Here is a 22,682-nt window from a genome sequence, read left to right as displayed (position 1 = left end):
TGTGCCCAAATAAAAGACGTGACTAGGCTTTGCTGTCAGCGGTGTATTTGGCGCGCGGGGCTCGATGCTGTACATCAAGATGGGGAAGAATAACGACAACCAGCAACGGTCATGAATGAATCTCCGGGACACGCGGTGATGAGCACCAATCGGATTCTTCCGTCGTGCAGTCCCCCCAAAGAAGTCCTAGGGCTGATCCCCTTGGATCCGGAAGACTACGTGCCAATGTCTGGGTCGAATGCTATCTCTGATGTAACAGCAGTGGGGGCAGGTAGGATCCAAATCGTTGAGCCCTTCACAATTTCTTTTTTTGAGAACAGCGGTCTGTCCTTTCTTTAGTAGGAGCAGAGTGCTGTGCCAGGAAGAGCAAAAGCTTACAGATCGAACATGCTCCTCGTTTGTCTTCACTTTCAACATCCCCGTCAACGCACAAGATGTAGGAACCATCATAGCCGATATCGCAAAAGGCGGCATGGTGCCTTCGTCCACGCAGCGGCCGCTGACCCCGACCCTGGAGATTGTTACAAGACCAACGCTAAGCTCGTCAATGGACGCATCTTTCGAGAAATTTGTTTACACAAGATTGACGAATGTCTGGTCTGCAAGTTGAGGGTGAGGGCGCAAGATTGATGTGATGGGAACAGTTCGAGTAACCATCAACGTTTCTAGGCATCTGACTCCTTGATCGTTTGATCATCTCTATGTGCTTCTCTAGGCAGGGAATGGAAGCGACTGGGATTGGAAGCGACTAAATTGTGGGGGAAGGCTACTGATACGACCCAATTGCTATGACCCTTGAGCGTCTGCAAAGGCGCCGCTGCTCGCGGGCGAAACATTTTGTCCTCTCGAAATTCATTTCTACACCCTCACTTGAGGGATAGGTTTGCAACATCTAGCCCTCGCAAATCATCGTTACCTCCAATATTCCATTCTAATCTTTCCGAGAACGCCACCACTTGCGCATTCAGATGCTTTGCATTCGCAAATCCTTCCGCTTAGTACTTGCGCACAGTCTTGCCCATACGCTCTGCCTCAACCGACGGCCACTGCTTATAAGGAATCATCACGGCGACTTCCGGTCCCGATTTGCCCGTAAGATGAGTCGCTGGCCAGGCTCCCGTCATAAGCTCGTACAATACACATCCTTTAGAAGAACAAGTCAGTAGGTGTAGTCCGATTGAATTGATGCTCAAGCGGGTGAAACCACACGGCATTGGTGTGGCCACCATTGTATTAGACGTCATTGGTACTGCGCCAGAATCTGGCGTTCACAAATCCAACGAGGGTTAGGGATAGGTGGGAGACTGAGTAGAGCCAGGACTGCGCGAGGTTGACATCGCCGAAGACAATGTCATGAGCATGAACAAAAGAAAGCCTTGAGATAAAATGAGGCGCCGACTGATTTACCAAAGGCCAATGTGATGCTACAACACGACTGGATGACGCTTCTAAGGGGGCACTGTACATGGCTGCTCTGCTCTGCTCAGGGAAATTAGTCACTAGCGAGTCTGAAGGTTTGACTAGCATTAGACATGCAGTCCATGGGCCATGGCTTTAATTTGGTGATGGGTGTGCTAAAAAGGGGCAGATTGTCTCTTCTTTCTTCTGACTCTGAGCTCTTTCATACGAAGGTAGCAACGGCACAGATCGCAGGGCGTAAGGAACGCTTATGTGTCAATTCGACGGCAGTAACATAAGAAGCAGACATGCGCCATGATGATGTTCTCCCATTCATGTTTGTTAAGGGAAAGATGACGCTAGTCCATTCGGCGACTGCGAGCTGCAACTGTCCTCAGCTTCCTTCGGCAGCAAATCGGAACCGAGACCGGTTGTAGAGGTTGCCAGAGAGCATTTCCTATTATAGCAGCTAACATCCCCTGCCCCGTAAGCGAGAAACGTCCCTCAGCTTGATAAAAACAAATTCACCCTCCACGCATCTCGATCTTTTGCGATCCTCTCTCATGATCTCTCTTTTGACCGGTTTTCTTTCGCCCTCTATATTGCAGCAGGCAAGTTAAAACAGCTAGGGTTATGCGGGCAATTACGTCACACGCACCGCGACGGATAACTTTGACTTGTATTCTTGCTCTGTCGCTGTTATTTGCACTCTTGTCAGACCTGAGTCTCGGCCTGACCTACGTTGTGCGCAAAGTTTGCATAGAATGCTATAGTGTAAACCGCCATTGTATATTGAGTTGAAATCTGCTAGCTTTAGCATGACCAGCGGTAAGGTTATCAAGTTTAGAGATTTAAAAAATGAAATAATCTAATTTCTGAAGATTTAAAAACAACAAATTAATGTCGGACTTTCCTAATTCTCCTTCTCAAGAACATCTTTGTTCAGGTCTTTAGGAGAGACTGAAATGATGCCCGCAAGGTGAAGTGTTAGTTCCAGGTCTCCTGACAATGACTTCAGGACATGGCTAACACCTTGCTCTCCACCCATTGCCAGTCCAAAAACATACGGTCTTCCTACTAGGCACAACTTTGCCCCTAAAGCTAGTGCCTTGGCGATATCCGCTCCACACCGGATTCCCGAGTCGAACAGGATTTCCAGCTTATCGCCAACAGCTTCCACTATGCGCGGCAGAACCTTAAGAGAAGCGACGCCTCCGTCAACCTGTCTTCCTCCATGGTTGCTTACGACGATACCCTGGATACCCAACTCGACGCACTTTTGGGCATCAGCAACGGTCTGGATACCCTTGAGTACAATTGGACCATCCCAATGTTTTTGCAGGAATTTGAGATCTTCCCATCCGTGACTAAACTGTGGAAAGACTACCTGTGACCATTCGGCAGCAGCGGTTTGCTCGTCTTCCTCAATCTCACAACCGTGTGTTTTCTTGAAGTGTTCACGGAACACAGGGTCTGAAAATCCGATTGCTACTCCGATCTGATCGGCACGGAGAAATGGGTTGTAGCTTGAAAGTGTTAGAGTTATACTTCAGGAAAATAGGAAGGACTAGAACTAACCCATTGTCCATATCTGAAGGCCTCCACCCCAGCATATATGTATCGAGCGTCACTACCAAGGCGGAGAACCCAGCCTTTTTGGCACGGTTGAGAATGGAAATTGTCAGATCGTCATGCTCCGAGGCTGGCCAATACAGTTGGAAAAACCGTGTTCCGTCTCCATTTGCTTTCGCAACGTCTTCAATGCTGGTACTGCTCGCTGTGCTCATAATATAGGGAACGTTTTCCTTGGCTGCCGCTTTCGCCGCTGCGATTTCGCCCAGAGGATGGAAGATCTTGTTGACACCTACTGGTGCCATCGCAAATGGACGTTCGAGTTTATGGCCCAGGACAGTCGTGGACAAATCTGGGAAAGAATTCGTCTTGACTAGGCGCTTGGGAATGATTGACCAGTTCTGGAATGCTTCGCGATTCTTGCGAGATGTCTCGCCAGTTCCTGCATTGCCAATCACATATCCGGCGCTTTCGGCCGACATGCGTTCTCGCGCAAGAGACTCCCAATCCAGTGATTTGAACGTGAATGGAGGTCTTTCGTATTGTAGACCTTTCTGGTATACCTCTTTCTCATATTCGACTGGGTCCAACTTCGCGCGGTGGGTAGACATATTGACAAAGTCCTGGAGAGATGCCAAGGAATGTGTGTGTAGTGTGATGATAATTAACGTAGCAAGTGGGCAACAAATTCGTTCAACTGCACGTCTTTACTAACTGGTACCGGAGGTTTGAGTGCTAATATTAATACTGATCATGTTCCGATGTGACCCGGATGTGTACGCGTCCCCGTGTCAAGCATGTCGTTGTTTGCGTATCCACTTGCTCATACCAACCGTTCTCGTTTAGTCTTTCTTCGCATCGGCCGTGGAACAAAGCTGTGGTGTGAGGGTTGGCTGACTAAGAAGTTCTCAGCACCAGATTAGTTCAGCTGGACGCTACGTCATGTTGCAGGCTCTAAGATTCCGAAGCAAGAACAAGAGCTTTCAATTGGATAAGCACTGCCATTGTTCAAGAGGACATCATCTTCACTACGGCAGCGCGGCCAAGCGATACGAAAGGTTAGCTTGCATGTAAAGCTATATCTCAGTTGATCTCCGATCCGACCACATGCGATAGGCGGGTTCAGATGTGTCTCAGGGTTCGCGCATGAGTACCCTTTATGGTCTGCGCGAATTACATCATCCCGGAACGTATTCCGCGCGGCGATACAGGTTGTACCAGGTTGATTCAAATGCGTCAGCGTCTCAACGTCATCGAATCAGATAACTCGGGACCGTAACCCAGGTCAGAAACTGTACCCGTTACTAATGTGAGCGTTAGGTATGAGTCTCTTCAACTGAAACCACTCAATAAAGGTTTCACTTGTATCTACAGGGTGCTTTTAACGGGTGGTTTTGCAGTGGAAAAGAAGATCGCTGCATATGTCATACTTGAAGTCAGGCGCTGTGAGAGTTTGGAGCATAGACAGTGTGAATGAATTTGACTCTACTGAGTCTATACATTCTTAAATGAAACCATTTGATTCATTCCTCTCTATATGAGAGCTCTACTTGCGCTCTACGGGCTCCAAATCACGATACTCAGGAGACCACATCTGCTCAACAATCCATTTCTCCAGTTTCTGATCATCTTCAGGAATTCCTTTGACCTGGTTCAGATTATGTTTGATGGCAGCCTTGATAACTGCTGCAGCGATCTTCACACTGACATGTCGTGCTTGTTCGATATCAGGGCACAGTCCTTTGGTGGGATCTTTCAAAATTGGAGCTTCTTCCGCAATGGCCTTGGTAGCGGCAACAAGCAGAGGAGGTGGAAGCAAACGTGCTCCGGAAAGAATGACACCCAGGCCAATACCAGGGAAGCACACCGAGTTGTTGCATTCCGCCACGTCATATTTCTTGCCGTTATACTCGACAGGCGCGAATGGACTGCCAGTCGCCACAAGAGCTTTTCCTTGCGTCCATTCGAAGATGTCAGCAGGCTTAGCTTCGTGCAGTCTGGTTGGGTTGCTCAGTGGGAAGATAATAGGGCGCTCGACGTGCTTCGCCATTTCCTGGCAGATCTCTTTGGTAAATGCTCCAGGCTTTGTAGATGTTCCAATCAGGACATGGGGCTTAACTTTCTTAATGACTTCCAGAAACGATTTGTGGTTTTCGCCTTTCCAGTCGTCATCGTTGCGGGCGTAGTCATGTTGTGCTGTGGTCAGCTCATCTTTCATCGATTTCAGAAGAAGGCCTGGTTTGTCGATGCACCTAAACAGGATACCGTCAGTAGAGAGCCGCTGAACGAGGAGAGACGGACTGACCAAATCTGTTCACGGGCTTTCTCGATCGACTTGCCCGTCTCTAACGAGATGGCGTCTCGGATCTGGTCTGCGATACCTGTACCCGCTGTTCCAGCGCCGAAACAAACGATACGCGCCTCTTCCCATGAAACCTTGTTGATCTTGAGAGCAGCCATGATGGATGCTAAAGTAACAGAGCCAGTACCTTGGACATCGTCGTTGAAGCAAGCAATTTTGGATGTATATTTGTCCAGGATCCTGCGGGCATTGCTTAAGCCGAAATCCTCGAAGTGGATATACGCATTTGGATAACTTTTCTTTGCCGCCGCAATGAAACGATCCACAAACTGGTCATATTCTTTTCCGCTGGCTCTTTTTCGGTGGAGGCCTAGGTACAGGTCATCCTCAAGCAACTTCTCATTCTGTTTAACGTAAGTGACAGTGTCCCTGTCTCCATATTTGCGGATCTTACGTTTGTGCCGCAGTCTAAGACAACAGGTAGAGTTCTCGTAGGATGGATGCCAGCGCATGCAGTGTAGATGGCTAGCTTTGCGATACTGATGAGGATGGCTCCAACACCCTGATCGCCAATACCAAGAATCTGGTACAGTTGAGCCAAGCGATGATTAAAAAACTAATCTGATAGCTCATACCTGTTCGCCATCACTGACTACGATGACATCGATATCAGCCGGGTCAGCGTATTGACTCAAGCTTTCTTCTACACGGTCTTGGTTCGCAATATCTAAGAAGCAGCCTTCTGGTCGTCGGAACAACCTTGAGTACTGCGAGATTGCTTCTCCTTCAGTTGGGGTATAAATGATAGGAAACATCTCCTTCAAATGATCTTGAATGATCTGGATGTTGATCTAATGTCAGTACAAGGACCACGATATTTGCTTTATTTAGTTGACATGACATTCACGTACCCGGTAGTAGAGCACCTCGTTTTGCTCTTTCAAGCTGGTCATGAAAGAATTCTTGGCAAGATCATCGGAACGACTCTGAAATTGTCCATAGGCTCTCTTGACTTGTTCGTCTAGAGTTTGGACAGCAGACGGCAAAAGACCGTGTAGACCAAAGACGTCTCGCTCTCGATCAGTAAAGCCGGTGCCCTTGTTGAAATGAGGAGTCTCCAGCAAAGCCATGCCCTTAAGAATTAGTTAGCAGAGATGATATAGAAAGCCATACGGCGTAGCCGAGACAGAGGCACATTATACCTTGTAGGCCACTTCCTGTGGTCCGGAAGTGGACAGAGGGACGTGCGAGAACTCGTGTTCGTTCGTCATTTCATGAAAGTCCCTATTGGCAGTAAGAAATGTAAGTGTAGTGGAGTATTGCTGATTGAATACAGAAGAGACCTCATCCAGATAACGGAATGGCAGTTGCTCCTTATTGAGTCTTTCAGTATCCGAGATCATCCGATGCGACTGTGTTAGGAGTTCACCATGCGGCATTTTAGTGTACAGCAATTATTTGGATAGATTCGAAATCGCTCACACTATCTGGAATAGCTCTAGAGAGTGAGGTTGACGACGTCAGAGACCATCGGAGCACCGGTTCCAACAGCCTCCGATCAACATGAGCCACAACACCGATCCGATCGGTGTTGACCGCAAGTCGCTTAGCGCAAACAGTGACAGCGTCATCCCTGCCGATCGATGAGCTAAGAATCTCAACACATGGGGATACAGCGCCATGGTACTCACCTAGGCCTATTGACTTTCATGATGCAACATAAGCTGATAAAACTCCTCCACGGACATCTCTACACGGAGGTCCTCGTTCTTTGTCCACCATCCTCAAATATTCGACCGCGGTCACCCATCTCAGAAGATGGGTGAATCATCCGAAGAAACCCATCCTGATGACGCGAAGCTCCCAGCAAGGCTTCAGCACCTAACATGGGTAAGACAAACTCTCGATCAGATTCTTTGACTCGAAATCCATATCGCTCGCATGCGCTGACAACATGCAGGCCTGGTACACATTTCCCATGTCGACTGGAGGTCTGGCACTCCTGCTCTCACCCAGCACGCAGCCACACACGTTCCAAGGCCTCGAGATCATTGCAAAGATCGTCTACATATTCGACCTCGTCATATTCACCTTAATTACCTGCGCGATGTTGTACAGATTTACGCAACAACCGTCGCTACTCCGTGAAAGCATCTTCCACCCAACAGAGGGGTTGTTCATGCCCACCATCTTCCTCTCCCTAGCCAGCATCATCGGCGGTACAAAGCTGTACGGGATCCCAAGCAGCGGCCCATGGCTAGTGGTAGCCTACCGCGTACTTTTCTGGATATACTTCGCCGTGACCTTCCTCGTTGCCATAGGGATGTACTACGTACTGTTCTGCCACCCCTCGCTCAAAGTTGATGATATGACTCCAGCCTGGGACCTTCCAATCTTTCCGGTAATGCTGACCGGAACGATTGCAGCCATCGGCGCATCCAGTCAGCCTACGGAACAAGCGGTTCCAATCATTGTTGCCGGGGTTTTGTCTCAGGGACTCGGTATGATCGTCAGTGTGCTCATGTACGCATGCTACATTCGCCGCATGATACAGTTCGGATTTCCTTCGCCAACCAGCAGACCTGCTATGTTCATTGCCGTGGGCCCGCCGGCATTCACTTCGCTCGCCTTGATAGGTATGGCTGAGGCGTGGCCTGAAGATGCTAATTATTTCGGTACGGACGGCGCCTCGCTGAGGGTTGTGTTGTTAATACTAGCAACCATGTCATCGCTCTTCATCATAGGTGCAGCGTTTTGGTTCTTCTTCATTGCATTGCTTGCGACTTGTGCAGTCGGGAAGGAGCTTACATTCCACCTCAACTGGTGGGCTTTCATTTTTCCCAATGTAGGTTTGACCATCTCGGTCATAAGGATTGGCAATCAGTTTGGGAGCGAAGGCGTTCTATGGGTTGGCAGTACCATGACTATGCTACTCGTTGCCGCATATTTGTTCATTTTGGTTATGAATATCAAGGCAGTTCTTAATAAGGAAATTCTTTTCAAGGACAAGGACGAAGACACTTATATCAAAGAGGGCAGATCTAAAGTAATGTAGTCTAAAGCTAAAGATATTTTCTGGTAGTGAGACCAGTGTTCCTAGCCTCGTACGTTGGTTTAGAAAACTTATTATTAGCAGTTTTATGGCAGACATGCATTTTATAAAGAAGAGTAACAGAAAGAATATTAAAAAGATTGAATTTGTGTAGCGCTAAAAGAAAGACAAAACTTCTTTTGTACAGACTTCATATCGGCATTTTGTAAAATAATGTTAGTTTTATAAATCTTAGACAGTTATAAAGACACCAACGGTGATGATATCTGCAACAACGGGGTAATGTTTCATCGAAAGTTGCCTACAGGCTAAGATGCTGTTTAAGAGGCCTAAACATTTCTAAAGCCGATCTGGGCTTCTATAAACATACCTGTCATAACTGAATGCAATTTGAGTAGATTCTACCCTTACAGTCGAAGCTTGAAATCAAGCTTCACATGCTGTTATGCTACAATTCCCCATTCATAAACTGAGCTTGTCCCAGCCCAAAACTCCAATCTTCAGGCTTGTTCTCGACACATGAGACTATTAGATCAGTCTTCGCAAGTCCACATGTAGTTGATAGATTCTCAGCAAGAGCCGCAAACAAATTCTGTTTGTCCTTTGCAGTTCGGCCCTGTTGAAAGACCTGAACAACAACCAAGTCATCAGTCCTTTCGAACCCCAGATTTGTATCCTCACATATCATGTCGCCCTTCTCGTGTTGCGTGATGATCTGACACTTTAGCTTCTGTTCATGTTTAAGATACAGGCTCAATATACCTGATATCGGTCCTTCGACGGCGCCTTGAACTTCTCTATCATGACATTTTGGACAGTGTCGGCTAACGCGCGTAGCTGAACGGCCGACCGCCGGTGTTTGAAAACGTCAATTCTGACCAAAGGCATGGTGAATGTAATCGTTCGTCCTACACCAGACGTTAGTCGAGTTGATTAAAGGTTAAGAGTGAATACAGTGCATACGCACACGTTTTCCGCTTGCGGAATGGAGTTCAAGGCTTATATGCAGATTTTTCTACAGTTTCTAAATCCGGGAAATGCTGCTTGGGTCTCCAATTGATGTAATGGCCTGATGGGCAGTTGAAGGGCTGTAACTATGTTTATGTATAGAAGCTCTTTCTTCTTATGACGCAGCGATGCAAACACGATCAATGCGGTCATAACTAGAGGACTGCTGTTGTACGTCACATAGTCCAATATCCTTGCCACTAATGAGTCTCGGCCAGGGGCCGCTGACCTAGGCGAATAGGTCACTGTGGTAAAGAGCGGATCGAATTACATGTGCACATGTGGTACCGCGGAAATAATTTTGACACGCTTATAAGAGTAGCGCAGTTTGCAATAGTCCATTCCGCGTTTTGCCGCGCCAACTTTACATCATACATCATCCCATCTAGCTTCCACGTTAGATTCCCATACAAAAGTTCACACGTATGTACACGTTGAAATGATAACGATCTCAAAAGTCGATCGTCGACGTGCAACGTGGGATATCCTACGGTCTAACGCTGACAGCGTCGATTGAGAACCCGGGGCTACTGACTTCTCGCGCCAACAAATGAGCGCAAACAATCAGCGGCGCAAACCGGAATCGTTCCACGAGTGCAAACATACGTCAAGCATCATGCCCCGTTGAGTAAGCTTCGGGTAGGCTCAGTCAAGCGGCAAGCTGGCAGGGGGCGGCTTGGCCGCACTAACTCTGGATTGCGCGTAATGCAACTTTAGGTAACCTACTATGCGCTGTTTGATTTTTATTGCAGAATGCTGGCGGCTCACTCATGGGAAGCTTGTGAGTCGAAATGCTTACGATCTATCTGTCAGGACTCTGGGAACACTTAAGCTAGCTGCCAGAGTTGTCAACAATCAAGTCAATCCGACACCTCCAGCTAAGTGACTAACGCACAAAGGTAAGAGTTAGCCCTATATAGGTAATTGCTAGGCTGAAATAGGAAGTCAATCAAGTCAATCTGCGTCTCTTGAGCCCAACTTAATTGATTGTTGACAACTGTGCTAGCTGCTCTGCTGTGTAACTGTGGCGAAAGGGTATTATTATAGCGTACTTGGTAAATTTGTCTACTACAACAAAAATTAAGTTGTAATTATATTCTATAATAGAGTCTTTAGAGATCAGTGATAATTTAAAAACGCACTCTACGAGCATGCCGGTCACCCAAGTGTACTGGTCACTTTTGCCAAGACCATACCAAACCTTACTCTACTAACAATGCCTCAACGCAGCAACGTGAAAAAGCTCTCTAATAAAGCAGACATACAGTTTGCTCTCCAGGCTATCTAATCTTACTTCCTCCTCCTCAAGGCTAGTGTCTCCTCGATAGTGCGAAAGCCGAATCTTTCTGTTACTGCTTCCGTCTTCGGCAACGTTTTGTCCGCGATTGATCAGCTCACCAAAGCGAATCTTAAGAATCTTCAGCTCTTCTGATACTTCACTTGGATTTACCAGGCCTTGTTTGACAACGAGATTTTTCATTCTTGTATCGCTCCTGATCGCCATCATGACTTGTAGGAAGCCACCATCAGCGGCTGCAACTTCGTTTTGGTATAGTGACCATAGTCCGAGTCCAACGATGAGGACTCTTATGCTCAGGTAAAGGTTGTATGGCAAGATCAGGTTGATAGGCCGAGAAAATTGCTAGGCGCTGTGGTATCTCGTTGTGTTAACCAGAGTTGGCCGATGCCACAAACTGAGAGCTACTGTAGACAATGTTACGTTCGCCAGGATCTCATTCAGGGAAGCCTCCGTGATGTTCAAGTCATCGAATCGCGCCTGGGTATCATCCAGAGACCTCGAGTGAGTGTCTGTAAACCGGGTTGGTTTCAAGCGAGAGTCGCTCAAAAGAATGACAGCTGTTGCAGGTGTTAGCAATGTACTAGTAGATTTTTCTGAAAGACATGGGAAAGGCGGAATACGTTAGATAAACACTTGCCATCGTTGCTAAAGCTTGTCATCTCCGAAGTGATGCAAAGTACTTCTCGAAGCGCCACCGTCGTACCATTCAACGGAATGCTGGTCTTACAATCAAGACTCATGCGAGCGTAGCATTCAAGCTGTCTCAGACTACCTATCGCATACTCGAGATGGTATAAGATAGCAAACGAAGTCCAGTACTGTAGGCGTTCACGGATAACGTCCTTCCAAGCGTCGAAGCCTGGCAAACTCGAAATAGCAGGGTATTTGCCCGAGTCGGTTTTAGAAGGATTTATAGGAAAGTAGGTGGCTGTTTTTGAACTGGGTTGTGGGTCTATGTCCATGGTCGTGTAGCTTAGTTTCCGTATGCCACTTTTCCAGATGACACTGTGTACATAACGTGTTTGGGGTTACAGACCATCTTTTTACTCAAAAAATACCATTTAAAGCTATCGTGTGAGTGTTCTTGGCAGTTAGTAGCTCCTAAAACTTGTACTCGATTGACTTCATGTTGACCATCCAAGCCGGTCGAAATTGACATGGTCTAGTTCCATCCTCGGGTATCTTCAAATCTTTTGGTGATGTTCTCGGTGCACACGAACCGTGGAGCCATGAATTCGAAAGTGTGTGAAGAATCTAGCCCTGGATTGATTGATTGATTGATTAATTGATTGATTAATAAGTTAACGTCCTGTGTGAGTCTAAGACTATATAAGACAAGAGCAGTTAAGCTACTCTAGTAATTTAAGGAGTGTGTTTGTTTAAAGGGATAGTAAATGTGTGCTCGTAGTCTAATAGTAAGGGCCTGTGCCCTAGGTTGTTAAGAAGAGCTGTTGCCCTGTTAAATTAGGGTTGTGTAGAACCATCCTAGAAGTAGGTAGTTCTAGCGTTTGTTATTTGTTGTCTATTGCTAGCTATTGCTATTGCAGTAGACAGTCTTTGTATTATTGTTGTTGTTATTGTTGTTGTTCTTGTTGTAAAGAGTTTGTTTGTCTATTACTATTGCTAGTAATAGACTACTAGGGTGTTTAAGCTATTGCTTAGTTAATTTTGTCTAGGTATAGGAGGTTAGAATAGCTAGTTATAATAGGGGGTATTTGTAATAAAGTAATAGCTGTGTAGCACTTGCTAGGCAGGCAACAGCTATAGCTAGGAGTTCTCTGTTTATTGTGCCTTTAACCAGTCTAAATCTTTAAGCGCACGGGCTATTACAGAGATTTTATCTTAACTAAGACCAGATAACCACTCTGTTCAGCTTACAATAGCCAGTGCGCCTGTTCTAACGCCTGCACTACAAAACAGACGCTAGAAATAGATTTTAGGAAGGCATGTTTGTAATATTAGGATAAAAAATTAATAGAAATCGACCTTTCTCTAACTGTGAAAAGTTGGTGTTCGGTGATCTAGCCCTGGAGATGGAGGTAAAGATGCACTGATCTCTCCACCCATGATGGCTTGTCGTATCAAGCTCAGAAGTGGTGTATAGTGTCGACCATAAGTGGTGTTGCTGTTCGGAACTTAGCGTAAGCCTTCTCAAGTTTCCCAAGTGTAAAACTTACGTATAAACGCAACCGCTATTTCTACGATCCGCAGAACACAGGAAGAATGAAACCAGTTACAGTGCATGTAGCATAGCAATCAAGACAAGTTGTTATGTTACCAGCAAGCAATAAGACAGTGTTAATCGACATCGACCCTGTGGCCGTAATACCTCGCATAAGCCATCTGTTCTACGATTAGTATTAGACGAGAGTATGGATCGTGCAGGAGGTCGTTTTCAGCAAGGAGGCTTTGCCATTGTCAGGCTCAAGAGCGCTTTCTCTGGCAGCAATCAGCGTTATGAATGAATGGATCGAAGTCTATGGCTCGCAACACGATGCAACTAGCGCTTCAGCCGCCGGAGATGACGCGACTCTAGCGACCAAATCTACACGTGTTAAATTTTGTGAGTCAAGGTGTTTGTTCATAGCTAAGCTTAAGAATATAAGATCCTTTGTAGAAATAAGGGCAGCGTAGTGATCGGAAAAGACGGACGTTTACTTTTGCCGCACTGGAGTGAAAAATACAACAACTTCTCAAATTACCCTGCCACAAATCCAAAGGATCTCGTTTTCAGATTAGTGGCCGTGTTCGGATTCACCTTGGTCATCGATTGTTCTCCAGCGAAGACCGTGGCAGACATCTATTGCGACTTCGTGGAGAAATGGTTGTCGACGTGGCCCGGAAGGTCTAGTAGTAAGCGGCGGCCATCTTTGGTTTCTCGCGCACACTGGCATCGGTCATTAATGGAAGAGAATCCCAAGGCTTCCTTCTTGGGTCCCCAGGTTTTTGCAATATCGAAATTCGAAGAAGCTCAGGGTCGCATCTGTAGCATGGTCGAGGATCATTCTAACGAAGCATTTAGCGATCATCGCCTTACCCCGAAATGCTCAGCCGACAGCCTGCACTGTGTTGCAGTCTTCGTCGATTAGGTTACGGATACTGGACCGGCTATCACCAGCCATACTAGATGCAACGAACCTCTTGCCCAATGGATACAGTGGGCTGTTGAGGCATTAAAGTACTTGGAGAGGGTGAAATCCAAGCCCACGAAAGAGTTGGTAAACTCGATTGCATGCGGTTACCCGCAGCTCGTCCACTGGTTTCTTCTCCTCCTCTTCGAAGTTTGGACAGTCAACCTCTCCGGTCTGCTTCTTGAAAGCATACTTTTAGATTGACGAGGCTGATTTCGGCCTGATATAGAGAAAGTACGCTAATGTTTACAACAGCTGCCCATGCCGGTCGTGCTGATAATGCTTTTACCGCACTACTACGAGCCTGTGTAGTGTGATTGTTGAATGTCAAGTTTTCCTTAGCTTCGAAGAGCACAGGCAGTAGAGTCCAGCTTAACAGTTCTCACCACGCCTCTGACTTTTGGGTGACGAGGATCTGCGACAATATGGTGCACAGTAGTGCAAAGGTTGTTCTTATAATGAGATGGGTGGAGTGGTATATGCATGGATGATCTGTTATGTACTTTTAGACGAATTTAACACGAAAGCTTGAAGACTTGTCGTCAGTCTGTGTTAGAAAAGAAGTAACAGCAGAATTATATAGAGAGGCCACCGTGTCTTACCACTTCGCTAGCGGAACGGTTACTCAAGCCACTGACATGTTGTACCATAATATCTTGTTGACTCCTTGCTTGGCCATTCCAGATTTTCATGAATAGCGATCTCACCGATCACGATCGGCTATGAATGTATTGAAGAGTGGCTCATCCGTGTAACATAATCGCATCATATACTAGGCGATAATTGACCGGTGAGCCAAACACAGACTCACAAGCTACCCCTCCGTTTTTTTGACCTCAACTTTGGAGTATCATAACTCCACTCAACCTGAAATAGCGTTTGAGCATCGTGGCATGGACCTGATAAGGTAAAGAATGAGTGAATTATGTAGAAGCAGCCCATGCCTTATGTAACCCTAATTCAAATGCCTCCCACTCGTGTTGAGAGTCTCCCATATAGTCAAAGTCAGGGTAGATGTCACACAGTTTCTGTTCAAGTGCCCGACAGAGTTGTTCAATACGGTCGAGATCGGGAGGATACGATGGCCAGCTGACTGTTGCAACACCGTCAACCTCCGCCACTCCCTAGAAGCATATGCAGCGTCAATACGTGCGTTGTCGTGCATAAACCACTCGTCTGGCCTATAGCTGTCCCTGAGTCCTTCTTCCAACGTTTGTATGTAGCTTTGAGCTGTATACCCACGCTGTGCTGCTGCTTCATGGCAAGTCATGATTACGAGAGGACTACACCAGACTCAACCCCCCGGATTATGGATATCGACGACCATACTATACGAGCTGGCTTGCGTCCAGTAGTGACCTCTTCTACCATATTGCAAGACCATGTTTTGTCTAGTAATCGCTATTCCCAGGTAGTATCGTGGCCAGATCTACGGGCAATGCTGTTCTTGTCCCTAGACTTGAAGATCTGCTGATTCCAGTCAAAGCCCTGCCAGTCAGCACTGAAAGCTAGACGAAGTTTAGCTGAAGACCTATTGATTTCTGGTCTGCGCTTTGCCCTGAACTTTTTGCAGGCCCTCGCTGGCTATTGCGCGTTGAATAATACACCGTGATATTTGTGGGTAGGTTATGCTAACGTCCCACAGGCCGGCCTGATCCATGAGCTTATGGTACTCAATACATGGGATTTTCGAGCAACACGTTGAAGTCGGCGATGATCTATGCTAAATAAGTTGGTAGGCCGGCCTAACCTAGGCCGTGATGTGGTACTGGTGGTAGCTTCTGACGGGAAACTGTTTGCTGTATACCGTTGGGTACAGGAATGTGCGTCAGCGTGTACATTTGTGTTGCGCTAGATTACATGATGTCTATGACATCACGAATCCTTTAAGCTAGACCATACACCTTTCGGCCACACGGAAGTTTCAGCCATCTCGCGTGCATGAATGGTCTTTCTTAAGTAGTCTTTTCCTTGCCTCAACAGTCCGCAGTCCACCGACTCCCCTTAGCTCCGCAACACCAACCTAAAATTGCTGACGGTGATTCTCTCGACCAAGCCCCTATCGAATCAGCGTATTGACGAACGCAATATTACTGCAACACAATAAATATAGGCCTATGTTAGCGATTTATTGAATGAATCTGAAATGATCACAACATAGTTCACTCATGCTCACTAGTTCTATGTGTTGCTGCTACAACATGTCACGGCAGCAAGATTAGAGGAGAACATTGTTGCAAGAGTTGGTCCAAAGCACATTCCGGTTGCTTACTCTTGCTCAGGAAGGTGCAGAAAATCTAATGACAACCGAATGCGTTAATCGGAATGTTGTACTAGTACGTAGACCCTGGTTTCATTGCCCTGTGGTTATTCCTTAAATGGATATCTGGAGGTTTAAGAAGCTCCGGTCTCTTGCTATTTCAATTTATCGCTGCGACATCTCTCTACCCTTCAACATTTTTTGTTGTAGTTTTCAGCACACCTAAGAAAATACTCAAGCGATCATGCAATTCGCAACCCTTGCCATCGTCCTTACGACCTTGATGGTCAGCACTCACGCATGTAAATGCGTATCAGGAGGAGCTGATAACGACGCTACACGAGTTTGCTGTACTCGATTTAGTGGAAACTTTAAGAATGGGAACGACTGTCAGGCTGGCTCTATCTCTGAAAGCCTCTCTGGCTTTCGTGGTTGCTGCAAAGAACGGGGACTCACTTCTGATTGCGACTGTCCAACTTGCTCTGCGGCAGGCGCTGAGGACGAGAACTCTGTATAACCGTATGTTAGTAAGAGCGGCAACAAGGCTTTGCTAATAGTTGAGTAGATTGTGGCTGCGGTACTCTAGACTAGCTTTGTTGAACTGAGTACACAGTTGTGACCAAGACAAGAATGGGTGTTTCAAAGTGTTAAAGATACCAAGTACACACCAAGGCCACCGTGCATTTCAAACTCAATGCGTTTTTCTACTAAATTCAACATTTATTGTTTAAAAAGTGATACGTTACTCTTTAAGAAGATTCAACATTCATTCTTAAGAAAAAGCACGTCGATTTAACTAGTTATAACGTAATATATTACCAAACCGGTTATATTACTAAGCTCTATAAAATTTCTTTCCGCTTAACTTATGTTGTAGCAACATACATTATTTACTGTTAAATAGTTATCTAGCGTACTACGTGCCTAAATTAGATTAAGGGTTTTCTTCTATATTGCTCTAATATTTTAAAGCGTTGTGCTTAGTGCCTCTACAATTTCTACAGTGCTGTTAGGCTTACTTAGATGTTTCCTAAGTACCTACACTGTAATAGTCTAGGTTAAGGCTAGTAAAAGATATGTACTTCCTTACAACTTTTACTTAAAAGTAAGTAGCGTACCCTACAACAGGTGACATTTACAGGTTCTAGGACTAATCAATTAATTAATAATTAATTAGTTTAACGTCCTGTGTGAGTCTAAGACTATATAAGACGGGAGTAGTTAAGCTACTCTAGTAATTTAAGAAGTGTGTTTGTATAAAGGGATAGTAAATATGTGTTTACAGTCCTATAGTAAGAGCCTATGCTCTTAGTAGTAAACAAAGGGTTTTAGGTGTCTGTTGTTTGTTGTAGGTACCACTTACGTATGCCTACTTTAGTCTCTAAAATAAAAGCTAGAGTAGCTACAATTCCTTTGTCTGTGTGTAGTAGCAGGGCTATTGTTAGCCTTTGTCCTTACAAGCTATCTTGCATTAGTTTCCTTACTTCTCTATATTCTTTATAGCTAAGTAGAAGATATTGTAATCTTTATATGTAGCGTTAGATATATCTATTATTATCTACCTTCTGTATATTATGTAGATATGCCTTATTATAGCTATATCATAGTTTTAGTTAGTAATTAGCGCTAGCTACCTGTCTCTTAGTGTCTTTTAGTAGTTTTATGTTGTTTATTAGTTCTAGCTAGTATTTTGCTGTATAGGTGCTTATTTTCTTAGAACTACTTTAGCTATGTAGGTGTCTATTTTATATTGCTACTCTTTTATTGTAATAGCTTTGATTTGTATTCTAGTTATAGCAATACTAGTGTAGTAGAGCAAAGTATTGTAGTGGAGCAAAAGTATAGGGTTGACTAGCGAGGGATTAGAGGGCCATTGGGGTTTAGGTGCACGTGATTATTAGGGGTGTTAACTAGCAAGGGCTTAAAGGGCTATTAGGGATTAGAGGTACGTGATTGTTAGGAGGGTATATCAGATAATCTCAGCAAGCTATTAGGGCTTAAGATTAAAATACAACCACCTTCTTGCATTAAGCAATACTCTTACCTATAACATAGCAACTAATATGCAACTTAAACACCTACAAACCTAAGCCTCAGGACTGCTAAGGCTACTACAGCTAGTACTTAATAGGAAACTAATAAACAGTACGTAAAAAACAGCATCTTCTTTATTATGTCCTTTTGCGCAGTTGTAACATAGTATTTGTAGGACAGTGTTGAAGTCGTACTTTAGTCAAAGACCGTAAGCACTGATTCTATTGGTTCTCGGGGATGAGTACTGGTGGATCGGTTGGGGTTATCAACTAAGCAAAGCTTGTGAAGATAGGGTGCACTGAATAGTACAGAGTAGACTGTCTAGTTTAAGCGTAGGTTAAGATTCTAAAGACAAACTTAATTAATAAGGTTAAACACAAACTATAAGGGTTGTGTTCCTACATAACTATATACTTTAATAATAGTAGTAGTAATACAGGCTAATTAGTGTTGAGGATCCTCTAATTGCACTGATCTCTAATCACACTAATCACTAATCACACTAATCACTAATTACACTAATCACTAATTATACTAATCATGCTAAGCCTGATTATATTACGTAATTCTAAGCTTCTTGCTAAGTGTTAACGCTGTCATGTTTGCTTACGCTGAGCCTAATGACTTGTTGTACTTACTGTGCCCTATGCACTGTAATTGGCTTGTATCCTTCCTGTATTCTGTAGATTATAACACTATCCCCCTTCTATCTTAGCTTAGTCTCTTAAGCTTATTTATATAACGTAGGGCCTGTCCTTAATTAGTAGGCAGTTTAGACAATGCTAAAACAACTAACTATCTTAAGTTTAGCTTGCTGTTATTATCTATACAAATTTTTTAAGTTCTTTAGAGAGATTAAAGTGTAAAAATATAAAACTTATATAAAGCATAACTGTATATGCAAGGTTTACGTTTAATCTAGGAAGTATAGTAAGTGCGTTTGCCTTAGGTAATATTATAACATAAAGGTAACTTAATCTAAGTTTACCTAGCTAATATCTAAGAAAGAGAAATTGCGTGTGCGTATAAAGGAGAGTTACAAAGCGCAAACTAAAGCGCTTTAAATATTAGAAAAAGCTATAGAGGACTTGCGTGTAGCTTATGCGCGTAAGAAGCAGTTATAACAATAAATAGATTTATTAGAATATTATGCTAAGGAGGCTATTGCAGTAGAGAGGCGTGGTATAGAAGAGCAGGAACAGTTAGAGGCAGGGACTATTAAGTTAACTAATCCGCCTAATAAGTTCTTGTTACTGCCTAGTACCTAGGGCGCCTTTAAAGGCCATCCCTTAGAGTACTAAGAGAGCAACGTAGCACTGCCTAATTAGTCTCTTTAAATTACTTTAATAACTACTAGTAGTTTATAAGGTGTGCAGTTAGTTTCTATATGTTTTCTAAGTTAGGGTATCCTAACTACTTAACTAGTTATTAATCCTAGCTACCTTCCTTTTAGTGTTATATTATCTTTTTAACTTCCTATTAGTCTTTACTATTAGCTTAGTAATAGAAGGTCTTCTAGATAGGCGTTCTAGAGTTAGCTAGTTCTAATAGCAATATATAGAACACTAGATAGATCTTTACATCCTTTAGCAGATTAAGTCTGTAGTTAACTAGGCTTATCTGCTTTAAAATAAAAAAGGGTCTAACTTTAACATAGTCTAGTTTTTTTATTAGTCTTTATGTGCGAAGGTTTTTTATAAGGAGATAGACTTTATCCCCCTCTTTTAGCTAAGGTGCTGTTTTTCTTTTCTAGTTAATATATAAGATTGCTTATTCTTAAGCCCTACTAATATTTTCTAATACTTTCTTATGCACTTCTTTTAGTCTTACTACTAAGGACATTACTAATTTAGTCTAAATTAGCGTGTCTAGACTTCTAGTAAAGAGATTTAGGTGCATCCTGTGGTTTAGAAAGAACAGTAATTCTCCTATTACTTTTAATAATTTATTGTTGTATGTAATTTGTGCTATAGGTAACAGCAAAACCTAGTTATTTTGCTGCTAGTTGCTGTATATCTGTAGGTATATTTCTATAGTCTATTTTGTTCTTTTAGTCTATCTGTCTGTCTGCAGATAATAGGCTGTTAAGAGCTTCTTCTTGGTACTAATAGCTGCTAAGAGCGTAGTCTAATAATTTAACGTAAAGAGTTTGTCTTAATTACTAATAATTAATTCTAGTATACTATAATACCTTATATGTTAATCTAGAAATACTTATATAAGCTACTCTGCAGTATAGCTATATTAAAATAGTATTATTTTAGTATACTTAGTAAATCTATTAACTATAATAAAAATTAAGTTATAGTTATATCTAGTTATAGGGTCTCTTAAGATAGGTAGCTGTATAATTAAGTCTATTGTAATATTTATCTATAGCGCTGTTAATAGCTCTATTACCTACATTTCTCTGTATTTTACATGTGTACTATATTTATTTTACTAACAGTTAACACAGTTCTTAATATATTTAGAAACCTTGTCCTTTATATTGCTAAACTTATAGTATTACTTAATAAGTTCTATTATATATGTAATTCTGGGGTGTCTGTATAGCAGGTTATTATAGTAATTAGCTATAATTTTATCCTAAAGTTTCTCTAGTACGTCTAATATAATATGCTGTTTATTTTTAATTTATATTATATTGTTTAGTTACTATAATAGTCTAAGTAACCTATTATTATTAATTTCTAGTACTGTAAACTGGTTTATTATCTTCTCTCTAGTAAGGTTGTGTTGTCTACTAAGCGTGTTAGCTCTACTATTATCTTTGCCTAGCGTATACAATATTTTAAATTTATATTATCTAAGTATCTTAGACTAACGTACTTATTGTTAATTTAAGACCTTAGTAGTAGTAAAGTATACTAGGTTCTTATAGTTAGTATAGATAGTAAGTTCTAAGCAGCTTTCTATATATAGTTGCTAATGTTCTAGAGCTAATATAATTATAAGTAATTCTTTGTTATACATATTATAGCGTTCTTTAGGTCCTAAGAACTTATATAAGTAGTAAGTAATAGGGTGCTATAGTCTATCCTTTTCTTATATAATACATGCGCCTAATATAAGATCTAAGGCATTAGTCTCTATACGTATTAGTTTACTACTATAAAATATAATTAACATAGGAGGTGTAATACAGGCTTACGTAAGTGCCTTAAACGCATTATTCTGTTCTTATCCCTACTTAAATAGTGTATCCTTCCGCGTGAGCTTTGTTAGCAGAATTGCAATCTTAGAGTAGTCCTTAATAAAGCGTTAGTTAAAGCTAACAAATCCTAAGAATTCCTAGATCTATTTAACTGTTTTTAGCGTTTGCTAAGTGTTAACTACTTCTACCTTTGTTAGACTAATCTTAACTCTATGTTGTCCTATAATGTACCCTATAAATTTAACTTCCTCCTTATACTATTTGTACTTCTTAGGTTTAAGTTATAGGTCTGCCTACCTTAGGCATTCTAGTACTTCTATAACGTTTTGTTTGTGCTCTTCTAGTGTCTTTAAGTACACTAGGATATTGTCTAGGTACGCTACTACCGTTCTGTTAAGGTGTGCTCTTAGGACGTTGTTAATTAACTCCTAGTACGTTGCTAGTGCGTTTGTTAGGCTAAACAGCATACCTAGGTACTTATAGAGTCTATATTGCGTCCTAAATGCTATTTTCTATTCTTTTTCCTCCTTTATACGTATAAGGTTGTACGCGCCTTATAGGTCTAATACTATAAAGTACTAAGCTCCTACTAGCTAGTCCTGCAACTCTGTAATGTTTAGGAGCAGGTAGCAGTTTTTAATAGTAATTTTATTACGCTTCCTAAAGTTAATATAAGGTTGTAGCTTACTATCCTTCTTAGGAACAAACATAATTAGGTACCCTGCAGGTAATTCTAGTCTTCTAATAAATCCCTTCTTAAGGTTCTCCTTAATGTACTTGCAAAGTACTTTAAGTTCCTTTTCTAATAACTAGTATAATAGCCTAAAAGTTAGTATCTTTCCTTTCTAGAGCTTAATCTTATAATCCTAGGGTTTATACTTAGGCAGGGCTTTTGCTGTAAGCTCTTCTCTAAACATCTCTGTGTACTGTCTGTACACGTTAGGGATAGTAAAAGGTGCACTCCTTTCCTTCTTAACTCTTACTTTATAATCTGTAGGGCGTTTAGCATCTGTAGAGTTAACTGCTCTATCTTAGCGTATCTTATGTGTTAAAGAGACATTATTAATCTCCTTCTTATCTACTAGCTGCTGCGTGCGCTATGTAGGCGTAGATACATTAGTGCCACATTTATATCCTTCTAACAAAAGCCTTTCTTATACCTAGTCTATCTTTAGGTTATACTTTTATAACTAGGGAAGTCCTAATATAATGTTGTGCGTGGCCTTTGCAAAGACGTCTAGGTTTATTTCCTTATAGTGCCCCTGTATCTGTAGGGGTACTACTATCACTTTAAGCATAATGAGTAGTTTGTCTAGCATTAATTCTCTATTAGCTACTTAGAGTAAGTACGGGTTCTCCTTGTAATATAATCTAAGTCTAGCTTACTATATTACTGTTCTAGATATATAACTTGCTTATGCTCCTAAGTCTAAGAGTACTGTTAAGGCTACCCTATTTAGTTTAATAG

At 42.8% G+C, this 22,682-nt stretch overlaps 4 protein-coding genes across 4 annotated transcripts, besides 20 other annotated features; 1 reads left to right on the top strand and 3 right to left on the bottom strand.

The window, feature by feature from the left end:
* Nucleotides 1-2,311: 2,311 nt before the first annotated feature.
* EKO05_0004597 (Lactate 2-monooxygenase) lies at nucleotides 2,312-3,581 on the bottom strand (the record flags this gene model as incomplete). Its single annotated transcript, XM_038939390.1, has 2 exons — nucleotides 2,312-2,924; nucleotides 2,977-3,581. 2 exons carry the CDS (start codon nucleotides 3,579-3,581, stop codon nucleotides 2,312-2,314), a joined length of 1,218 nt encoding a protein of 405 aa, XP_038799154.1.
* Nucleotides 3,582-4,516: 935 nt separating this feature from the next.
* EKO05_0004596 (Malate dehydrogenase (oxaloacetate-decarboxylating)) lies at nucleotides 4,517-6,711 on the bottom strand (the record flags this gene model as incomplete). The annotated part of the gene is made up of 6 exons (XM_059636425.1): nucleotides 4,517-5,222; nucleotides 5,276-5,676; nucleotides 5,727-5,855; nucleotides 5,908-6,111; nucleotides 6,184-6,405; nucleotides 6,475-6,711. 6 exons carry the CDS (start codon nucleotides 6,709-6,711, stop codon nucleotides 4,517-4,519), a joined length of 1,899 nt encoding a protein of 632 aa, XP_059492408.1.
* A 379-nt stretch (nucleotides 6,712-7,090) lies between these two features.
* EKO05_0004595 (uncharacterized protein) lies at nucleotides 7,091-8,327 on the top strand (the record flags this gene model as incomplete). The annotated part of the gene is made up of 2 exons (XM_059636424.1): nucleotides 7,091-7,162; nucleotides 7,227-8,327. 2 exons carry the CDS (start codon nucleotides 7,091-7,093, stop codon nucleotides 8,325-8,327), a joined length of 1,173 nt encoding a protein of 390 aa, XP_059492407.1.
* Nucleotides 8,328-8,772: 445 nt separating this feature from the next.
* On the bottom strand, nucleotides 8,773-9,212 carry EKO05_0004594 (uncharacterized protein; the record flags this gene model as incomplete). The annotated part of the gene is made up of 2 exons (XM_038939276.2): nucleotides 8,773-9,039; nucleotides 9,087-9,212. The coding sequence occupies 2 exons, from the start codon at nucleotides 9,210-9,212 to the stop codon at nucleotides 8,773-8,775; spliced, it is 393 nt and encodes a 130-aa protein (XP_038799151.2).
* Nucleotides 9,213-10,333: 1,121 nt separating this feature from the next.
* Nucleotides 10,334-10,451: a dispersed repeat.
* A 1,444-nt stretch (nucleotides 10,452-11,895) lies between these two features.
* Nucleotides 11,896-11,927: a tandem repeat.
* A 1-nt stretch (nucleotide 11,928) lies between these two features.
* Nucleotides 11,929-12,074: a mobile genetic element.
* Nucleotides 12,075-12,102: 28 nt separating this feature from the next.
* Nucleotides 12,103-12,647: a dispersed repeat.
* Nucleotides 12,151-12,194: a tandem repeat.
* Nucleotides 12,195-12,228: a tandem repeat.
* Nucleotides 12,229-12,258: a tandem repeat.
* Nucleotides 12,648-12,823: 176 nt separating the features above from the next.
* Nucleotides 12,824-12,934: a mobile genetic element.
* A 4,240-nt stretch (nucleotides 12,935-17,174) lies between these two features.
* Nucleotides 17,175-17,202: a tandem repeat.
* Nucleotides 17,182-17,839: a mobile genetic element.
* A 19-nt stretch (nucleotides 17,840-17,858) lies between these two features.
* Nucleotides 17,859-18,237: a dispersed repeat.
* Nucleotides 18,233-18,237: a direct repeat.
* Nucleotides 18,237-18,534: a mobile genetic element.
* Nucleotides 18,238-18,752: a long terminal repeat.
* Nucleotides 18,238-22,682: part of a mobile genetic element that runs on past the window's edge.
* Nucleotides 18,535-18,587: a tandem repeat.
* Nucleotides 18,588-21,579: a mobile genetic element.
* Nucleotides 19,391-22,682: part of a mobile genetic element that runs on past the window's edge.
* Nucleotides 21,811-22,016: a mobile genetic element.
* Nucleotides 21,841-21,989: a mobile genetic element.

Source organism: Ascochyta rabiei, chromosome 7 (assembly GCF_004011695.2).
Source record: "Ascochyta rabiei chromosome 7, complete sequence".
In the NCBI taxonomy this organism is placed as follows: Eukaryota; Fungi; Ascomycota; class Dothideomycetes; order Pleosporales; family Didymellaceae; genus Ascochyta; species Ascochyta rabiei.
The sequence above is the reverse complement of the archived record's forward strand: the minus strand, read 5'-3'. Positions and strand labels throughout refer to the sequence as shown.